This window comes from Mus musculus, chromosome 5, assembly GCF_000001635.26.
Source record: "Mus musculus strain C57BL/6J chromosome 5, GRCm38.p6 C57BL/6J".
Taxonomy (NCBI): Eukaryota; Metazoa; Chordata; class Mammalia; order Rodentia; family Muridae; genus Mus; species Mus musculus.
Window position 1 is genome coordinate 124,261,886 of NC_000071.6, and position 17,655 is coordinate 124,279,540.

At 46.1% G+C, this 17,655-nt stretch overlaps 1 protein-coding gene across 14 annotated transcripts in view; it reads right to left on the reverse strand.

Annotated features, from left to right (window-relative positions):
• The window catches only part of Mphosph9 (M-phase phosphoprotein 9), a 78,439-nt gene that overhangs the window by 10,927 nt on the left and 49,857 nt on the right, over positions 1-17,655 (reverse strand). For 10 of the 14 annotated variants that reach the window (NR_102690.1, XR_001784704.1, XM_006530361.4 and 7 more), the window contains 4 exons: positions 5,154-5,288; positions 3,432-3,610; positions 1,004-1,150; positions 37-157 (listed from right to left, as the gene is read on the reverse strand). Coding sequence is in view for 10 of the 14 variants with exons in the window: in XM_006530361.4 (XP_006530424.1) it covers positions 37-157; positions 1,004-1,150; positions 3,432-3,610; positions 5,154-5,288 (582 nt within the window). In the remaining 4 variants the exon portion in view is untranslated. Of the gene's footprint in view, positions 1-36; positions 158-344; positions 444-1,003; positions 1,151-3,431; positions 3,611-5,153; positions 5,289-17,360; positions 17,486-17,655 lie in introns of those variants that run through there. The other 4 variants (XR_003955654.1, XR_878687.1, XM_006530365.2 and 1 more) reach the window with 3 other exon arrangements.

Here is a 17,655-nt window from a genome sequence, read left to right on the forward strand (position 1 = left end):
AATATATTTTCAATCCCACGGCTTCACAGAACTCACCGAACTGGACTGCTTTCATTTTTGCTAAGGAGATGACTAAATCCAGGGGACAGATTTTCTTTAGGAGACCGCTTAGGACTATAAGCCACGGTCACTGGCGTTAGCATAATCTCTCTTTTTGCTAAAGAAGAAAGCAAAGAAGACATGCAATTTTTCCTCTGTGTTATGCTGGCAGAACTTATTCCTAATTCTACAGATAATGAAATTCCACAGCAAAACTTGACAGTATTGCAGAGGACACAAAGTGAAAATTAAACAACCCATAATTCTAATGTCTAGAGGCAAACCCTGCTGATGTGTTAGCATACCAGACTATAGTCTCAGCACTCTGGCTCAAAACTGGTTTTTCAAGATTTTAGAAGTCGAGTGTAAATAAGGCAGAAACGCCAGTGCAGGAGAGACTGTCCCTGGAACACAGGAAAGATAGACTTCCCTGAGCGGGTGGGAATGTAGACACTGAGGACCCGAAAGGCAATGCTTAAGCTCTAGGGTGAGTGGGAACCCTGGGAAGGAAAAGCTACAGACACCAAGCACAGGGCAGAGATGCAAAAGGAATCTTCTCTGACCTCCGTAACTGTCTCAATAAGTATTTCACAGCCATTGACGTGATCCAAACTCTCAAAAGCTTTTGGCTTTTCTGAACCAACTTCTTTTTCTTACGATACTAAGGACCCCCATCCACGCTAGGCCAGGGCTCCACCACTGAGCTATATCCCAAACCCTTCTAACATTGTATTTTTAAGACAGGGCTTGCTAGCCTTGAACTCACTTGGTAGCTCAGGCAGGCCTTGAACCTTAATCCTTAGCCTCCCAGGTAGCTGGGATGACAGACCTCTACTACAGGCCTGGCATATAATGAGGTTTCTTAGGTGATGTTTGTAGTATCTATGCGCCTTCAGGGACCCCGCCCATGCTCGGCATACACAGGAAGTCACTCTCCTTAGTCCAAGGCACACACATCTCTTACTTGGAGTGTTGGCTTTCCGACTGGACGGTGGGAGAGACGACGACCTTTGTGAAGCCGAAGTCTGTCTCTTCGGTCTCTGCTGGGCACATTTCTCTGGGGAACGGCCTGTATTGACTGAAGGCTCAGTTTGCCGAGAATTCACTAATTCTGCATCAGACAAACATACACACACACACAAATAAGCCAGACCTGGCTTCCCCATCTGCTTTTCACAACCATCATGGCACAAGGCCCTCCACAGAGTGCACGCTCTGCTCAAAGTACTGCTACCCAGGCTGCAATAATGATTTGCAAGTGCCCTGCATTCCGATGATAAACTGCTTAAGAAGGAGTTTATAATGAACGCATCCTGGCTTCCTGTTGCCACTGGCATTGAAGGTGAGTGCTCCCTGAGAGTTTCTGGCATTCAAGGTGAGTGCTCCCCAGGAGTATATTTTTAGGAAGCAGATTCCTAATGTGTTTACTAGGAGTTGCTGCTGCTGCTGCTGCGGGATGCTGCACCACAAAGCAGAGGGAGGGCGTGTGCCTCGTAGGTTTGAGAAGTGAGCAGGAAGCAAAGAGAACAAAGGAGCCAGGCATGGTGAGGTGAGCCCAGAGCTTGGGAGGCAGAGGCAAGAGAGCAGAAATCAAGGTTACCCTCAGCAACACAGTGAGCTCCAGGCTAGTCCAGGCTCCATGAGCTCTGGTCTCAAATAGAAAGAAGGGTGGAGGACAGAGAGAAAAAGATGGACGGTGGAAAGAAAGGGATGGAGGGGGAGAGAAAAAGAGAGGGGGGAAGGCAGGGGGAGCACACCTTGAAAGATATTCCTCTTCCTCAGTAATCACAAAAAAGAAAGGAAAAATCTGCTTTTCTATATTTTTGGACACTCTAGATTCTGTTGCCTCAGCCTCCAAGTGCTGGAAAAGTAGGCATGTACCCCACTGACCATTTAATTCCTCGTATTATTAATATAAAATGACCGTCACCATTTCCCAACATGTGCAAGTAAGGCATACAGATGGAGACACTTACTCAGGAGTGCACGCAGGGCGTGGTTTCAATCTTCCTAGATAGCCCACACAACTGCATTATATGCCTGTGCCGCCCAGCTCTCGAAGACATTATCATTATCATTATTATTATTATTATTATTATTACATGTAGGTGTGCATGTCAGCATATGGCTATGTGCACATGACTGCAGGTGCCTACAGAGGCAAGAGGCATCAGATATCCTGGAACTAGAATTTACAGATGGTTGTAGGCCACTGTGTCAGTGCTGGGAACTGAATTCAGGTCCTCAGCAAAAATAAGTGCTGTTATCCACTGAGCTATCTCAGGGTAGGCCTCTTAAATGACCAGATATGCAGCTTGCTTTAAATAAAAGATACGTTCTATGCTAGGACAATTATAAATTGTTATTAAGTGTCAACTGTCTATGAAATGGGGCTAGAGCAGTATCATCAATTAGGACTTCATTTCATTATCTTGAGAAATATATTTTATTTTTTGAGCTCTGATGGACATGGTACATACTATGTAAACTAGGCTGGCCTGAGACTCCTGCCTCTGCCTCAAAAGTGCTGGGCTTAAAAGCATGCAGTGCCATGCTTGGTGGAAAATCTAATATTAAAGAATATAATATAAATTAAAGAAAAGAGCAGATACCTTTTTCTTTCTTTCAATATTAAAAAGGGAATAAAGTACTCCTGGGGTAGCTTTTAGAAAGACGGCTCCTCACCTAAGTGTACTTGCAGTGAGTACTGAACTTGGGTTCAGGTCTCAGCACCCATACAGCGCTTCACAAGCATTCACAACCCCGGTTCCAGGAAACCCGATACTTCCGTGGGCACCAGGTTTGCATGTGGGTGCATATTCATATATGCAGATAAAACACTCACAGACATAAAATAAAATCACTCTTAAAATTAAAGAAATATGGGCTGGAGAGATGGCTCAGGAGTTAAGAGCATTGGCTGCTCTTCCAAAGGTCCTGAGTTCAAATTCCAGCAACCACATGGTGGCTTACAACCATCTGTGATGGGATCTGACGTCCTCTTCTGGTGTGTCTGAAGACAGCTACAGTGAACTTAGATATAATAAATAAATAAAATCTCTGGGCCAGAGCGAGCGGGACCAACTAGAGCGAGCAGAAGTCCTGAATTCAATTCCCAGCAACCACATGAAGGCTCACAACCATCTGTACAGCTACAGTGTACTCACATACATAAAATAAGATAAGCAAATTTTTTTATTTTTTTGGTTTTTCGAGACAGGGTTTCTCTGTGTAGCCCTGGCTGTCCTGGAACTCACGCTGTAGACCAGGCTGGCCTCGAACTCAGAAAACCGCCTGCCTCTGCCTCCCGCGTGCTGGGATAAAAGGCGTGTGCCACCACTGCCTGGCAAAGTAAATCTTAAAACAAAACAAACAATTAAAGAAATACTTACTACTTGAAGAATCCTCTTTCTCTGTCTGTGTCCCCCAACTTTTAAATACTCTTTCTTCATCAAGTTCCTTTAAAGCCTTGATGATCGGTGGTGTGTCCGGAGTGTCCCTCTTCTTTTTAACCAGGAGGCTCGCTGGTGAACTTCCAAGTGAAGAGTCCTTTTCTGGAGGAGAATGGTATCTAAAACAGTAGCTGCAATTGTAACTGCTGTGGGCTGAACATTTGCAAGCCCCCTAGCCCATACTGCCCAGAGGCAGCCTAGCTTAGCTGGAAGATTGGACAGGACATTGAGAGGGGAGCCTCATGATGGGATTGAAGGTCCTTATAAGAAAAGGAGGAAATAGACTGGGTGGTGCACACATGCCTGTAACCCCAGTATTCAGGAGGCTAAAGCAGAAGGATGGTCAAGAGTTCCAGGCCAACCTTGGACACACAAGCAAGACTTGTCTCGAAAAAAAAAAAGAAGAAAAAAGAAAAAAAAGAAATCTCTAGTCTCAGGAGGTCCCTGTACATAAACACACACATACAAATTTAAAATGAAAATAATACATTTAAAGTGAAAGAGAGAGGGGGGAGAAAACAGAGAGCACGTAGTCTGGTGCACACCACGAACAGGCCATGTGAAACTCAGCCAGGAGGAAAGCCCTCTCCAAGACCTCTTGGTGCTCTGCTGGCACCCGAACTGCAGAAATCCATAAACGTATCTAAGTCTACGCTCACTAGTTACAGCAAACCACGCTAAGTTTACTAGAACTGTCGGGACCAACAGGAGAGTTGACCATTTATCTCATACGGCTGCTGTTATAATGCAAGTAGTTAAAACTGAACCTGCACATAGCAAGCCAGTGCTTCATGGTCCTTTAAACAAGCTAGCATAGACAAACATTTCCACCTCTATGGTACCCAGAGTACACTGCTGAGCTTGCTCAGGCTATCCCGAGAGCGAGAGGATTTTCCTGTTGTCCTAACAACAAGCCTGCACTGTGCCCCTGAGCACAGGCAGAGAGCGCTACAAAGCCTATGAAGGTGAAACATTCTAAAGGCCTCTCAGGACTGAGAACATGGATCCACTGCTAAGAGAGCTTACCTCGCAAGCAAAAAACAAAACAAAGCCAGGTGGTGGTGGCGCACGCCTTTAATCCCAGCACTTGGGAGGCAGAGGCAGGTGGATTTCTGAGTTCGAGGCCAGCCTGGTCTACAAAGTGAGTTCCAGGACAGCCAGGGCTACACAGAGAAACCCTGTCTCGAAAAAAACCAAGCCAAACCAAAGCCACACAAACTAGGTTCTAAAAGATAAGACAGTAAAAGATCAACTAGTGGATGTGGTGGCGCCTGCTGGAATCCCAGCTCATGGCGGTGAAGAGCAGATCAAGTGTTTAATCAAGGCATCCTGTCTACACTCTCACCCAACTGTGTCTACTCATCAGCACTATCCTGAGTGGACACCTCCCCTTTCCATAATTAGCAACCCCCATCTCTGCAAGACAGCTGATTCACACCCTGTCCACTTTTCACCCGCCCTCCATCCTGATTTTCACAACCCAGGAAGAACCTTGGGTCCAACTTCAAAGAGAAGGCAGACATCCCAAGACAGGAACTGTTTCTTGTCTCTCCCACTCCTGCCCCGCTTCCCTTTCATAGCCAACTTTTGACTATTTCCTCTACCCAAGCCATCTGCATCTCTACAAAAGCCTTCCTCAGCTGACCTCTGCCATTATCTCACCCAGGAACAAGGGCTTCCTCCAGCTGCTTATCTAGCTTCCTGTCCCTGGGGTCCAGAGGCTGCCCAGTAAAGATGGAGTACTCCGCTCCTGGAATCAGCCACTTCCTCCTGCTGACATCCGAGGTGGCTACGGAGCTGTAGGGATAAGAAACATTCCACAGTATCAACGAGGTTTGCCCTTCAGTTTAAAGAAAACATATATATTAAAAGTGGGTGAATATTTTGTTTGTGTACCATATGTGTGTGTGGTACCCAACACAGCCAGAAGACATTAAATTCCCTAGGATTGGAGTTACCCATAACTATGAGCCCCCATGTGGGGATGCTGGGACTTGAACCCTGGTCTTCTGGAAGAACAGCCAGTGCTCTTAACCACAAAACCATCTACCTAGCCCCTTGCACTTCAATTTAGAGCAAATATTTATATCAAAACAACCATCTCCAAGTTTGATTTACATTTGTACCGTGACTTAGAAACCATGTATAGACAACCTATACTTTAAAACTTAATTCTATTTTAAGGGGTTGTGTTGTTGTCTTGTTTTGCTTTTTTGAGGAGGAGGGGATTTCAAGACGTTTTCTCTGTGGTAGCCCTGGTTGTCATGGAATTTGTTATTTAGACCAGGCTGGTCTCAAACTCTGACTCCCAAGTTCTGGAATTAAAGGTGTGTGCTGCCACAATCACCACCCGGCTATTTTAAGGTTTTAAGATTCAACTGAACTTTTAAACATTCCCCTAAGATAAGGAAGAGTCAGGTGCTCAAGGCTCTGCACAGCCCCTAGCTGCGTTCTAGCACACTTAGTCCCCGTCTCTCTACACGCTCAGAGGAAGCAGATAAAGCAAGGCTGCTTCCCCATTCCCTGCAAACACTACCTGCATCAAGCTGCTATCCGACTTCTCAGAGCGCCTATGATACCAGTGGCACAGGGCTATACTGTCACTTCCTGTCTGTATGTGGAGTTCAATCCCTGGCACTCATATGGTGGAAAGGGAGAACAGACCCTTGCAAGTTGTCTTCTTTTGTCCTTCACACACACACACACACACACACACACACACACACACACACACACACACACAGACACGCGTGCACACACATGTATGCATGTGATGAGGACAATAAATAAAACACAAACTACTTTTTTTTTTTCCAAGACAAAATTTCTCTGTGTAGCCCTGGCTGTCCTGGAACTCACTCTGTAGACCAGGCTGGCCTTGAACTCACAGATCCGCCTGCCTCTGCCTCCCAAGTGCTGGGATTAAAGGCATGCGCCACTGCCTGACTCAAACTACTTTTTAAAACCTTGCTTCCCCGAGGTTCGTATCACTTACTCAAATAGTAAATAAAATGTAAATAGTAATAATGCTAAACACTCAGTTTGTTGAGGTTTACACCTTGTCAAACCCTGCCCTCTACTAGACTGTGAACCAGTGCAGGGTATGGTAGCCCATGCCTTAAACTCTAGCATTCAGGATGCAGAGGACATGGATCTCTAGTGCCAGGCCAGCTTGGTCTACTTAGCCAGGGTAGGAAGTTGAACAGTATCCTGGAGGCAGGAAAGAAAGCAGAGATCATGGAGGGAGTGCTGCTTACTGGCTTGCTCTCCGGTCTCCAGTACAACTAAGCCCTCTACACCATACCCCAGATCTACCTGCACAGGAAAGGCACTGCCCACAGTAGGCTGGGTCCAACCACACCAATGTCAATCAGAGCCAGTCTAATAGAGGTAATAAACCAGCACAAACCTATCTCATCTCCAGGCCTGCTGTCACCACCGCACGAGGCAACTTCCAGAGCTATCCTTGACCTCTAGACCCAGTGACTCTGTCTACAAAGTCATCTACTTCCAAGGATACGACTGGACTCTGTCATCATCAGAGGTCACAGCTCTAAGGAAACTGAACACCCCAATTCCTCCCCTGTCTTTGTACCTGCGGCTGTCAAGTATCATCCCAGCCAGCAGCTAATGAGCCCAGGGTCCCTCAGCTCCCCAATCAATCCTAGCTTCTCCAGTTCCTCTGTCCACTTGGGAAAGCACAGCCACCACCTCAACTATTCACAACCCTGAGTCCAGCTCTCACTATCTGACTGGAAGTAAAACCTCCAGCTTGACGGACAACGGGGGCCTTACTTCCTGTCCATCCTCCGTGGCTGAGCTTTGCTGAACTGTCACCTGCCTGGGCCTACTGATCAACTTCATCCTGGACATTCCTCCCCTTGATCAGCAAGCTCTGACTCTGTAACAGCTCTTCCCAGCGGCCTTCAGTGGGGAGATAACCTCAGGTCCGACTTCAAAGAAGCAGCAAACCCTAAGAGAGCATGCTGTCTTCCTCTCTGCTCATGTCATACTTAACCTGCTGGGTTAAGCTCACCGCTAGATTAGGTTTCACTTCAACCCCAGGTCACTCTTGTCCTTTCAGAACCGATCTTCTGGTGAGCCTGAAACTGTCCCCAGGCCTTGTTCACTGCCACACAGGCTCTCTGCCACTGAGCAACAGAACAGAGCCCTTTTCCCTCAATTTTTAAATTAAGAAACATTTCAAACACTCTTAGGAAATTACAGTGAATACTACAAGCGCCCACCTACCGACTCTCAGTCTTAACAGATGCTTAGATCTGAGCCATATTTGTTTTTAATTGTGAGACATAACGTTGTATACATATGTATAGCTGCATTTGTTAAACAAGGGCATGCTATCCACACCCTTTAACGCTTCTCCTCCAGTGTGTTCATGGTTTATTCATGCTGGCGTGCAGGGCTGTCAATCACGTCTCTCCTCTGAATGCACTCTGCTGATTTTGTCTCCCGGTGGTGGATGCCGTTTCAACAACGCTACTATTAACACGTGGGAGACTTAACCTAAAGCAAATGTCTAAAAGCACAACCATGAAATCTGGGACATATCCATCACCTTCAGGCTTCTGGCTGCTGTCAAACAGTCCTCTAGACAAGCGCCATCAATCTGCAGGCGGCCATTGGTATGCGTGAGTTCCTTTCTTCATCTTTGCCAAACTTTGGAATGAATTAAGTCTGGCCTGTCTGATGGCAAAAATGGTACATGCTATTATTTTAACTGGCATTTTTCCAATTTCTTAGGAAAATGAGCCTCTTTTCATTGCTATTGGCTATTTGGATTTCTTTTTCTGTGCAGCTTCACATCTCTTTTTCCTTTTTCTGTGGAAGAAATTGTCTCCTTCTTATTAAGTTATGGTAGATCGTTTGTATTCTAAACACTTGTCCTTTATTTTTGCTGTCATTAAAACAAATTACACACACACACACACACACACACACACACAAGCGAATGAGCCTTTGAATGGCTCAGTAGGTAAGAGGGTTTGCCACCCACCTGAGACCTGAGTTTGACCCTGGAAATCACATGATGGAAAGAGAACTGACTCCTGAAAGTTGTCCTCTGGCTTCCACACATAAGCAGTGGCGAGTACACATTCATGCACACACAGTTTAAAAATGTACACATTTCTTTTAAAGGTTTCACGCATGTGATACCGGGCATAAGGCCTTCACTTTGTTCTACACCCCTTAGATTTCCACTACAAACAACTAAAGCCCTGCTGAGTCTCTTCAGTCCCACAGTTCCCTGCTCACAGCAGAAAAGGTCCTCAACGGGCACTCAGCATTCCCCCTCACAGTTTTAAGGCCTTGACTGCATTTGTCAGATCGGAACTATGGGACATGCTGAAGCTGGTGTTAATTCAGAAAGGTGGAGCTCATTGGTAACACTGTATCTAGCATTTTCCAGGCCCTGGGTCCCATCCCCAGCACTTTAATGATTTTGTTGTAATGGTTTCAGATTACTTCATGGATAATACAAGAAACGGGTACGGTTTACCTGCAAAGTGCAGGAGCCTGACTTGGTATGGACTTACAAGAACACGGGCTTATCTTATAACGCCAATGGATAACTGACATCAAGGCCCTAGTAACTATTTCCCAGATCAATGTTCCTAGATTTTCTTTTGTAGAAATTGACTTTGTCTATATATGTCTGCATGTGTTTGTTATGAGGGGTCTACACATATCTCGGAGCATTTGTGAAACTCAGAGCCCAGCTTGCGAGAGCTGATTTTCCTCCTTCCACCAGGTGGATCCAGGGATCAAACTCATTTCAGGCTTGGTGGCAAGGGCCTTTATCCACTCAGCCATCTTGCCAGCCCCAGTCACCAGCACTTTGAAAAGAAAAGAAAAATTCTATTTCTTTCTCACCTAATTTTTTATTGTTCTATATTTCACTATTAAAATTACTCCAAGCCGGGCATGGTGGCGCACGCCTTTGATACCTGTGGGGAGCCGCCCTCACATTCGCCGTTGCGAGATGGCGCTGACATCTTGTGTTCTAAGTGGTAAACAAATAATTTGTGCATGTGCCAAGGGTAGTTCTCCACTCCATGTGCTCTGCCTTTCCCGTGACGACAACTCGGCCGATGGGCTGCAGCCAATCAGGGAGTGACACGTCCTAGGCGGAGGATAATTTCTCCTTAAAAGGGACGGGGTTTCGCCATTCTCTCTCTTGCTCTTGCTCTCTGGCTCCTGAAGATGTAAGCAATAAAGCTCTTGCTCTTGCTCTCTTGCACTCTTGCACTCTTGCTCTCTTGCTCTCTTGCGTTCTGGCTCCTAAAGATGTAAGCAATAGAGCTCTTGCTCTTGCTCTCTGGCTCCTGAAGATGTAAGCAATAAAACTTTGCCGCAGAAGATTCCGGTTTGTTGCGTCTTTCCTGGCTGGTCGCGAGAGTTGGTGCCGAAACCCGGGACGAGAAGACCTGGGACGAGAAATCCCGGGACAAGAAAACCCGGGACGAAATTTACCATCACCGGCGCAAGAAAGATCCCTCATTCTGGAACCAGAACTGCGGGTCATGGTAATGAAGTGTTCCCGTAAAACAGACTGTTGAGAAGGATTCAACTGCGTAAATTCAGAACTCTTCAGCTGGGGAACGGTGGTAATAAAGTGTTCCCGTAAAACAGACTGTTGAGAAGGATCCAGCCTGGATTCAGAACTCTTCAGCTGGGGAACAGGGTACCCGTAAGTATAGCTTTACAAGGTAAGTCTGGTCTTAAACTTTCTAACGAAATTCAAGACAGTCTATCAGAAGTAAAGTGGGAAATAGCTTTACAAAGTAAGTCTGGTCTTGAACTTTCTAACGAAATTCAAGACAGTCTATCAGAAGTAAAGTGGGAAATAGCTTTACAAGGTATGTTTGGCCTTGAACTTTCTCTAGTGTTAGGAGCCTTTTCGTTCCTTTTCACATGTTATCAAGCGGTTAAGGCAGGGCTGAAAATTTTGGATGAAATTCAGGGCAATCTATCAGAAGTAAAGCGGGGAGAGAGAGTAGGAGCAAAGAGGAAATATGGTGCACAAAATAAGTATACAGGCCTTTCCAAGGGTCTTGAACCCGAGGAAAAGTTTAGGTCAGGTAAGAATACCTGGGGAGAGATTAGAAGGAAGGAAAAGAAAAAAGAAAAGAAAAAAGATCAATTAGCGGAGGTCTCTAAGAGAAGGAGTCTATACTCATCACTAGATGAGCTCAAGGAGCCAGCTCTTAGTAGCTCTGAATCAGATGAAGAATTCTCCTCTGAAGAAACAGACTTGGAGAAGGAAGCAGCTCGTTATGAGAGAAAAAAGTACCAGCCAGATAAAATGCTAGCTAATCAGTTAAGGAAAAAGCCAAAAGCGGCTGGCGAAGGCCAGCATGCTGTTCAGCCTCCAGGCAGTCGGCTTCAAGGTCATAGTGCACTTCCGCCCTATGCGGAGCCCCCCCGCCCTGTGTAAGGCATCAGCCATGCGCAGAGAGGCAATGGACAGAGAGGCAATGCGCAGACTCGTTCATTCCTAGAGAGGAACAAAGGAAAATGCAACAGGCATTTCCGGTCTTTGAAGGAGCCGAGGGTGGGCGTGTCCACGCTCCGGTAGAGTATGTGCAGATTAAAGAGCTTGCCGAGTTGGTCCGTAAATATGGAACCAATGCTAATTTTACCTTGGTGCAGGTAGACAGGCTTGCCGGCATGGCACTAACTCCTGCCGACTGGCAAATGATTGCAAAAGCCGCTCTCCCTAGTATGGGCAAATATATGAAATGGAGAGCTCTATGGCAAGAGGCTGCACAAGCGCAGGCCCGAGCAAACGCTGCTGCTTTGACTCCAGAGCAGAGAGATTAGACTTTTGACTTGTTAACGGGTCAGGGAGCTTATACTGCTGATCAAACAAACTACCACTGGGGAGCTTATGCCCAAATTTCCTCCACGGCTATTAGGGCCTAGAAGGCGCTCTCCCGAGCAGGTGAGGCCACTGGACAACTAACAAAGATCGTCCAGAGACCTCAGGAGTCATTCTCAGTTTTTCTGGCCAGAATGACAGAGGCAGCAGAGCGTATTTTTGGAGATTCAGAGCAAGCCGCACCTCTGGTAAAACAGCTCATTTATGAGCAAGCCACACAGGAGTGCCGAGCAGCCATAGCCCCAAGAAAGAACAAAGGTTTACAAGACTGGCTCAGGGTTTGTCGAGAGCTTGGGGGACCCCTCACTAATGCAGGCTTAGCGGCCGCCATCCTCCAATCCCAAAAATGCTCCATGGGCAGAAATTAATCAACGCATAGATCTTGTCCAGGAACAACTAGATGTATTATGGCAAATAGCTCAGCTGGGATGTGAACAAAAGTTTCCGGGATTGTGCGTTACTTCCATTCAGTATGAGAAATTTACTAAGGCAGCTAATTTGTCAAAAAGTCTTTCTCAGTATATGTTACAGAATTGGACGGCTGAATTTGAACAGACCCTTCGGGAATTGAGAATTGCCATTATTCAGGTCAACTCCACGCACTTGGACCTGTCCCTGACCAAAGGATTACCCAATTGGATCTCCTCAGCATTTTCCTTCTTTAAAGAATGGGTATGGGTGGGATTATTTGGAGATACACTTTGCTGTGGATTAGTGTTGCTTCTTTGGTTGGTCTGTAAGCTTAAGGCCCAAACTAGGAGAGACAAGGTGGTTATTGCCCAGACACTTGCAGCTCTAGAACATGGTGCTTCCCCTGATATATCTATGCTTAAGCAATAGGTCGCTGGCCACTCAGCTCTTGCACCCCACGAGGCTAGTCTCATTGCACGGGATAGAGTGAGTGTGCTTCAGCAGCCCGAGAGAGTTGCACGGCTAAGCACTGCAGTAGAAGGGCTCTGCGGCACATATGAGCCTATTCTAGGGAGACATGTCATCTTTCAAGAAGGTTGAGTGTCCAAGTGTCCTTCTCCCCAGGAAAAACGACACGGGACCAGACCAGGACCCCTCTGGGTGATGAGCCTGGAAGGAGGTTATGTGTATGGCTCCTTTACCTGCACACTGGGGATTTGACCTCTATCTCCACTCTCATTAATATGGGTGGCCTATTGCTCTTATTAAAAGAAAAGGGGGATCTGTGGGGAGCCGCCCTCACATTCGCCATTGCAAGATGGCGCTGACATCCTGTGTTATAAGTGGTAAACAAATAATCTGCGCATGTGCCAAGGGTAGTTCTCCACTCCATGTGCTCTGCCTTCCCCATGACGACAACTCGGCCGATGGGCTGCAGCCAATCAGGGAGTGACACGTCCTAGGTGGAGGATAATTTCTCCTTAAAAGGGACGGGGTTTCGCCATTCTCTCTCTTGCTCTTGCTCTCTGGCTCCTGAAGATGTAAGCAACAAAGCTCTTGCTCTTGCTCTCTTGCACTCTTGCACTCTTGCACTCTTGCTCTCTTGCTCTCTTGCGCTCTGGCTCCTAAAGATGTAAGCAATAGAGCTCTTGCTCTCTGGCTCCTGAAGATGTAAGCAATAAAGCTTTGCCGCAGAAGATTCCGGTTTATTGCGTCTTTCCTGGCCGGTCGCGAGAACGCGTGTAAGAGATACCAGCACTCGGGTGGCAGAGGCAGGCAGATTTCTGAGTTTGAGGACAGCCTGGTCTACAAAGTGAGTTCCAGGACAGCCAGGGCTACACAGAGAAACCCTGTCTCAAAAAACAAAAAACAAAAAAATTACTCCAAATTGACAGTCCAGATGAGACATTTTAATACACATTTTAATCTACAAAAAGGCAAAAGAATAAAAACTACTTAGCTTTGTTGTTGCTATGCAAAAGCAGGAAGGCAATGTGCAAATGAGTTAACCTGCTTTGCTCCCCCTCCCCTGCAAGACATCACAATACAGCCCTTTAGCCCTGGCTGGCCTATAACTCACTGTATAGATAAGGTTGAGCTCCAATTCAGAGATCTACGTGTTTCTGCTTCCTGAGTGCTGGGATTAAATATCTTACGCATGTGTGTGCATTCATTCACATGGATGCCGGAGGACAAGCTCAGATGTCAGCCTCAGAAGAGGCTGTCCACCTCCTTTGAGACAGAGTCTTTCTCTGGCTGGAATGACAGCCAGTGACTATCAGGGACCCTTCCTATCTCCAAATCTCCAGTGCTAGGATTAAAACTATCAAACCTGGCTTTCTTTTTTTTTTTTTTTTTTTTTGGGGGGGGGGGAGGGGGGAAGTTAGCTGTCCTGGAATTCTATCTGTATACCAGGCTGGTCTCAAACTCATAGAGATCCTCTTGCCTCTGCCTCCCAAATGCTGAGATTAAAGGCATGTGCCACCACTGCCCAGCCATACCTGGCGTTTTAAATTTTTTTTATTTATTTATTTATTTAGTTAGTTAGTTAGTTCATTTTTTGAGACAGGCTTTCTCTGTGTAATAGACCTGGCTGTCCTGGACTCGCTTTGTATACCAGACTGGCCTCAGAGATCTGATTGCCTCTGCCTCCTGAGTCCTGGGATATTTTTATTACTATTTTTTATTGTTTTATTTTATATGTGTGGATGTTTTGCCTGCATGTATGTCTATGTATCACATGCACGCCTAGTGTCCCTGGAGGCCAGAAATGGTGTCAGATCCCCTAGAACTGGAGTCACAGAGGGCTGTGACCCATCCATCATGGGGGTGTTGGACTTGAACCCAGGTCCTCTGGAAGACCAAGCAGTGCTCTAAACTGCTGAGCTACCTCTCTAGCCCCACACTTAGCATTTTCCTAAGTTTTGGGATAACTTAGGCCCTTGAGCTTATAAAGCCTCAGCCCTGCCAAAAACACTAAAAACTCCTCCATCCTACGTAGGAAGACTTTGACCCAAAGGCTGTAACCAGCCAAGCCTTCCCCATCAACCATGGCCGCACTGAATAAGGACACCACACATATGCATTTCCAGGTGCTAGACATGTAGGCCGTCTGCAGCACCCTACAAACACGTCTCACACTCTCCACACTCCTGAGTCAAAGCAGTCTCCAGCTTGTAGCTCCCACAGGCCGTCTCAACAGCATTCAGTGACTATGGCTGCTTCAGTTCCCCCCTCACTTGCAGTGGCTGGTTCGCTGGCTCCTCTGCCAAACTCCTCTAACCAACAAGAAAGCAGGGCTCCTAAGAGCTCTGCCTTGCACCAACTCCTACTGACATTCAGCTCCCATCAACCCTGTAAGGACCATTCGGAAATAACTGGCTCCAACGCTGGGACTCCAGGCTAGGAGTTCTGAGCTCCGAGCCTACATTTACAATTGCCTGCTTGATTTCTGCTTCAAATCCGTGTAAATCACAAGCAGAGAGCTTCGTGAAGGTCTGATCTCTTTATGTGTTCTGAGCTGTCCCTCTCTCTTTTTTAAAAAAGATTTATTCATTTTCTGTATATGAGTACACTGTAGCTGTCTTCAGACACACCAGAAGAGGGCATCAGATCCCATTATAGATGGCTGTGAGCCACCACATGGCTGCTGGGAATTGAACTCGGGACCTCTGGAAGAGCAGTCAGTTCTCTTAACCGCTGAGCCATCTCTCCAGCCTGAGCTGTCCCTCTCTTGTCTCATCAGCCAATACACAACCATGTTCTGTGGATTCCACCTCCAGAACCTTCCAAGCTCTTTCTTCTTGTAATTATATATACATATATATACCATATTACATTTCTTTCTATTGTGTGTGCAGACATGCTGTGATGTGTGTGTAGAAGTCAGAGCACAACTTTTGGAAGCTGCTTCTCTTCTTCAGCCATGAGGTCATAAGACCTGGTAGCAAACACCTCTGTACACTGAGCTGCCTCCCTGGCCCTCAACCATCACTCTTACAGATACCAGATACCCAAACCCTGCTCTCCCAGAACAACAATGGCTAACTAAGCTCTCCCTCCTGACAGGGCTGTACATATACAAAAGCCAGGCGGCACTTTTGATTACACAGAACCTTCAGGGCCAGGGAGATGACTCGGTAGATAAAGCACTTACCCAAAAGACTCATGACTCCGTTTCATCCCTAGAATCTATATAAAGAAGGAAGTAGAAAACTCTAGGAAATAAAATGATCCACCAGCTTCCATGGATACCATGGCAAATGAACACCACACACACACACACACACACACACACACACACACACACACACAATCTTTAAAACCAGGTATAATGGCATACACCTTTAATCCCAGCATATCTGGGATAAAGGAGCAGGAAGATCAGGTTGGGGCCAGCCTGGACTACATATGAAGTTCTAGGTCAGCCAGGGCTACACAAACAAACCCTGACTAAAAAAAAAAAACCCTAAAATCAAAATCTTCAAGAGAATTCTCAATGGACTACAGGTTAAAATCCAATCACCTAACAATAACTTAGAAAGCTATCTATGATTAATCCACAATGTCACCTAGGGCTACCTGACTTCTTGCTATGACTATCCAAGCCACGTATCATGGTGTAAATGAATGTCCCCTACAGGCTCCTGTGTTTGACATCAGATCCTGAGATGCTGATACTGCTGGGAAAATTATGGGGCCTTAGGGGTATGCAGCCTAGCTGGTGGGAAAAGGTCACTGGGGTCAGGCCTTTGCAGGTCATATGCTCACTCTGCCTCCTGCTTATAACAATATGAATGAGCAGCGCTCTCACCACCCTGGCACCTTGCATGCCAACCCACAAAAGGGCTCTTGAACACCAAACTTTATGCCCCTTCTTTTGCTTGTTCTCAAAACTTCATTTTTGCCTTTGGTTCCTTTTGGCTGGTCTGATTTATCCTTTTTTGTTTGAGACAAGGTCTTCCATAGGCCGGGCTTGATATCAAACCGGCTGTGTAGCCAAGGATGACCTTGAACTGATCATCCAGCACCCACCTCCCAAGAGCCGGAAGTGCAAGTGTATGCGCTACTATATCTGGCTAAATTTTCCTTTTTACGATCTCTTGATTTCTTTTTCTTGTGAGAGTAGGCTTGCATGTCTGTCATGGCTGACATGTGGGAGGTCAGAAAACAACTCTTAGGAACTGGTTCTGTCCTTCCCAATGTGGGCTCAGGCTCGGGTGCTCACACGGCTCGGGTGCTCACACTCTGTGGCCACTGTCCTCAGCTGCTGAGACACAGCACGGCCCTATATTACTTTACTTTTTAAAAACGATTTTAAAAATCATTCTTCTTTTCAATGATAGGTCTGTGTGTCTGTGAATGGGAGCCTGTGTACACGAGTGTAGTTCCCAGTGTTCAGAAGAGGGCGTCATGTCCCCCAACACTGGAGTTATGAGCGATTGCTTGCTGTGCTGCCAGCACAAATGTTGAGCACTGGTTCTCTGGAGGAGGGAATGCCCTTAATTACCACGCCATCTCTCTAGTCCCTAACTTTTCTTTTAAATACAAGAATCCATTATATTCTATTACTCAACAAAGACATGGAAAGTGTTTTGATAATTACAGCTTAGGGAGGGTCAGAAAGCACAACTTCATTTCTGACAGACATCATTATGAAATAATGAACTACTTAGTAATATACCTTATACCGAAATCATAACTAAAAACTGAATTCTAATAGTTAGAGCCTTCTTCTGTAAATGTGCCATCCAGCTAACACTGTGCCAGGGCAGTACGTTCCTGCAATCTTAGTATTGGGGGGCAGAGGGGAGAGGATCACTGTAAGTCTGAGGCTAACCTGAGCTACAGAGTGAGTACTGGGACAAATAAAGACTGTCTCAAAAACAAAAGATTACGATAAGATAATTCTAGAGAACTAAAGCAGAAAACCACAGCTTAATATAGATCCATCCCCAAAGGTCTTTCCGTTAACAAAAGATAAACTGTCAGCTCATTTCTGAGTCTTCGATTCGATTCCATTGATCCACCTGTCTGTACCAATGCCATGCAGTTCTTACCACCGTTGCTCTGAAGAAGCCTGAGGGCAGGGTGCTGAGTTCCAGTTCTTCGTGGTTCTGGATGGTTCTGGCTATCATGGGGTTTCTGTTTTTCCAAATGAAGTTGAGAATTGCTCTCTCAAGGTCTGTAAAGAATTGTGTTGGAATTTTGATGGGGCTTGTACTGAACCTGTAGTTTGCTTTTGGTAAGATGGCTACTTTCACTATGTTAATCCTTCCTATTCATGAGCATGGGAGATCTTTCCATCTTCTGAGATCTTCAAGGACTTTGGAGTTCTTGTCATAGAGACCCCTC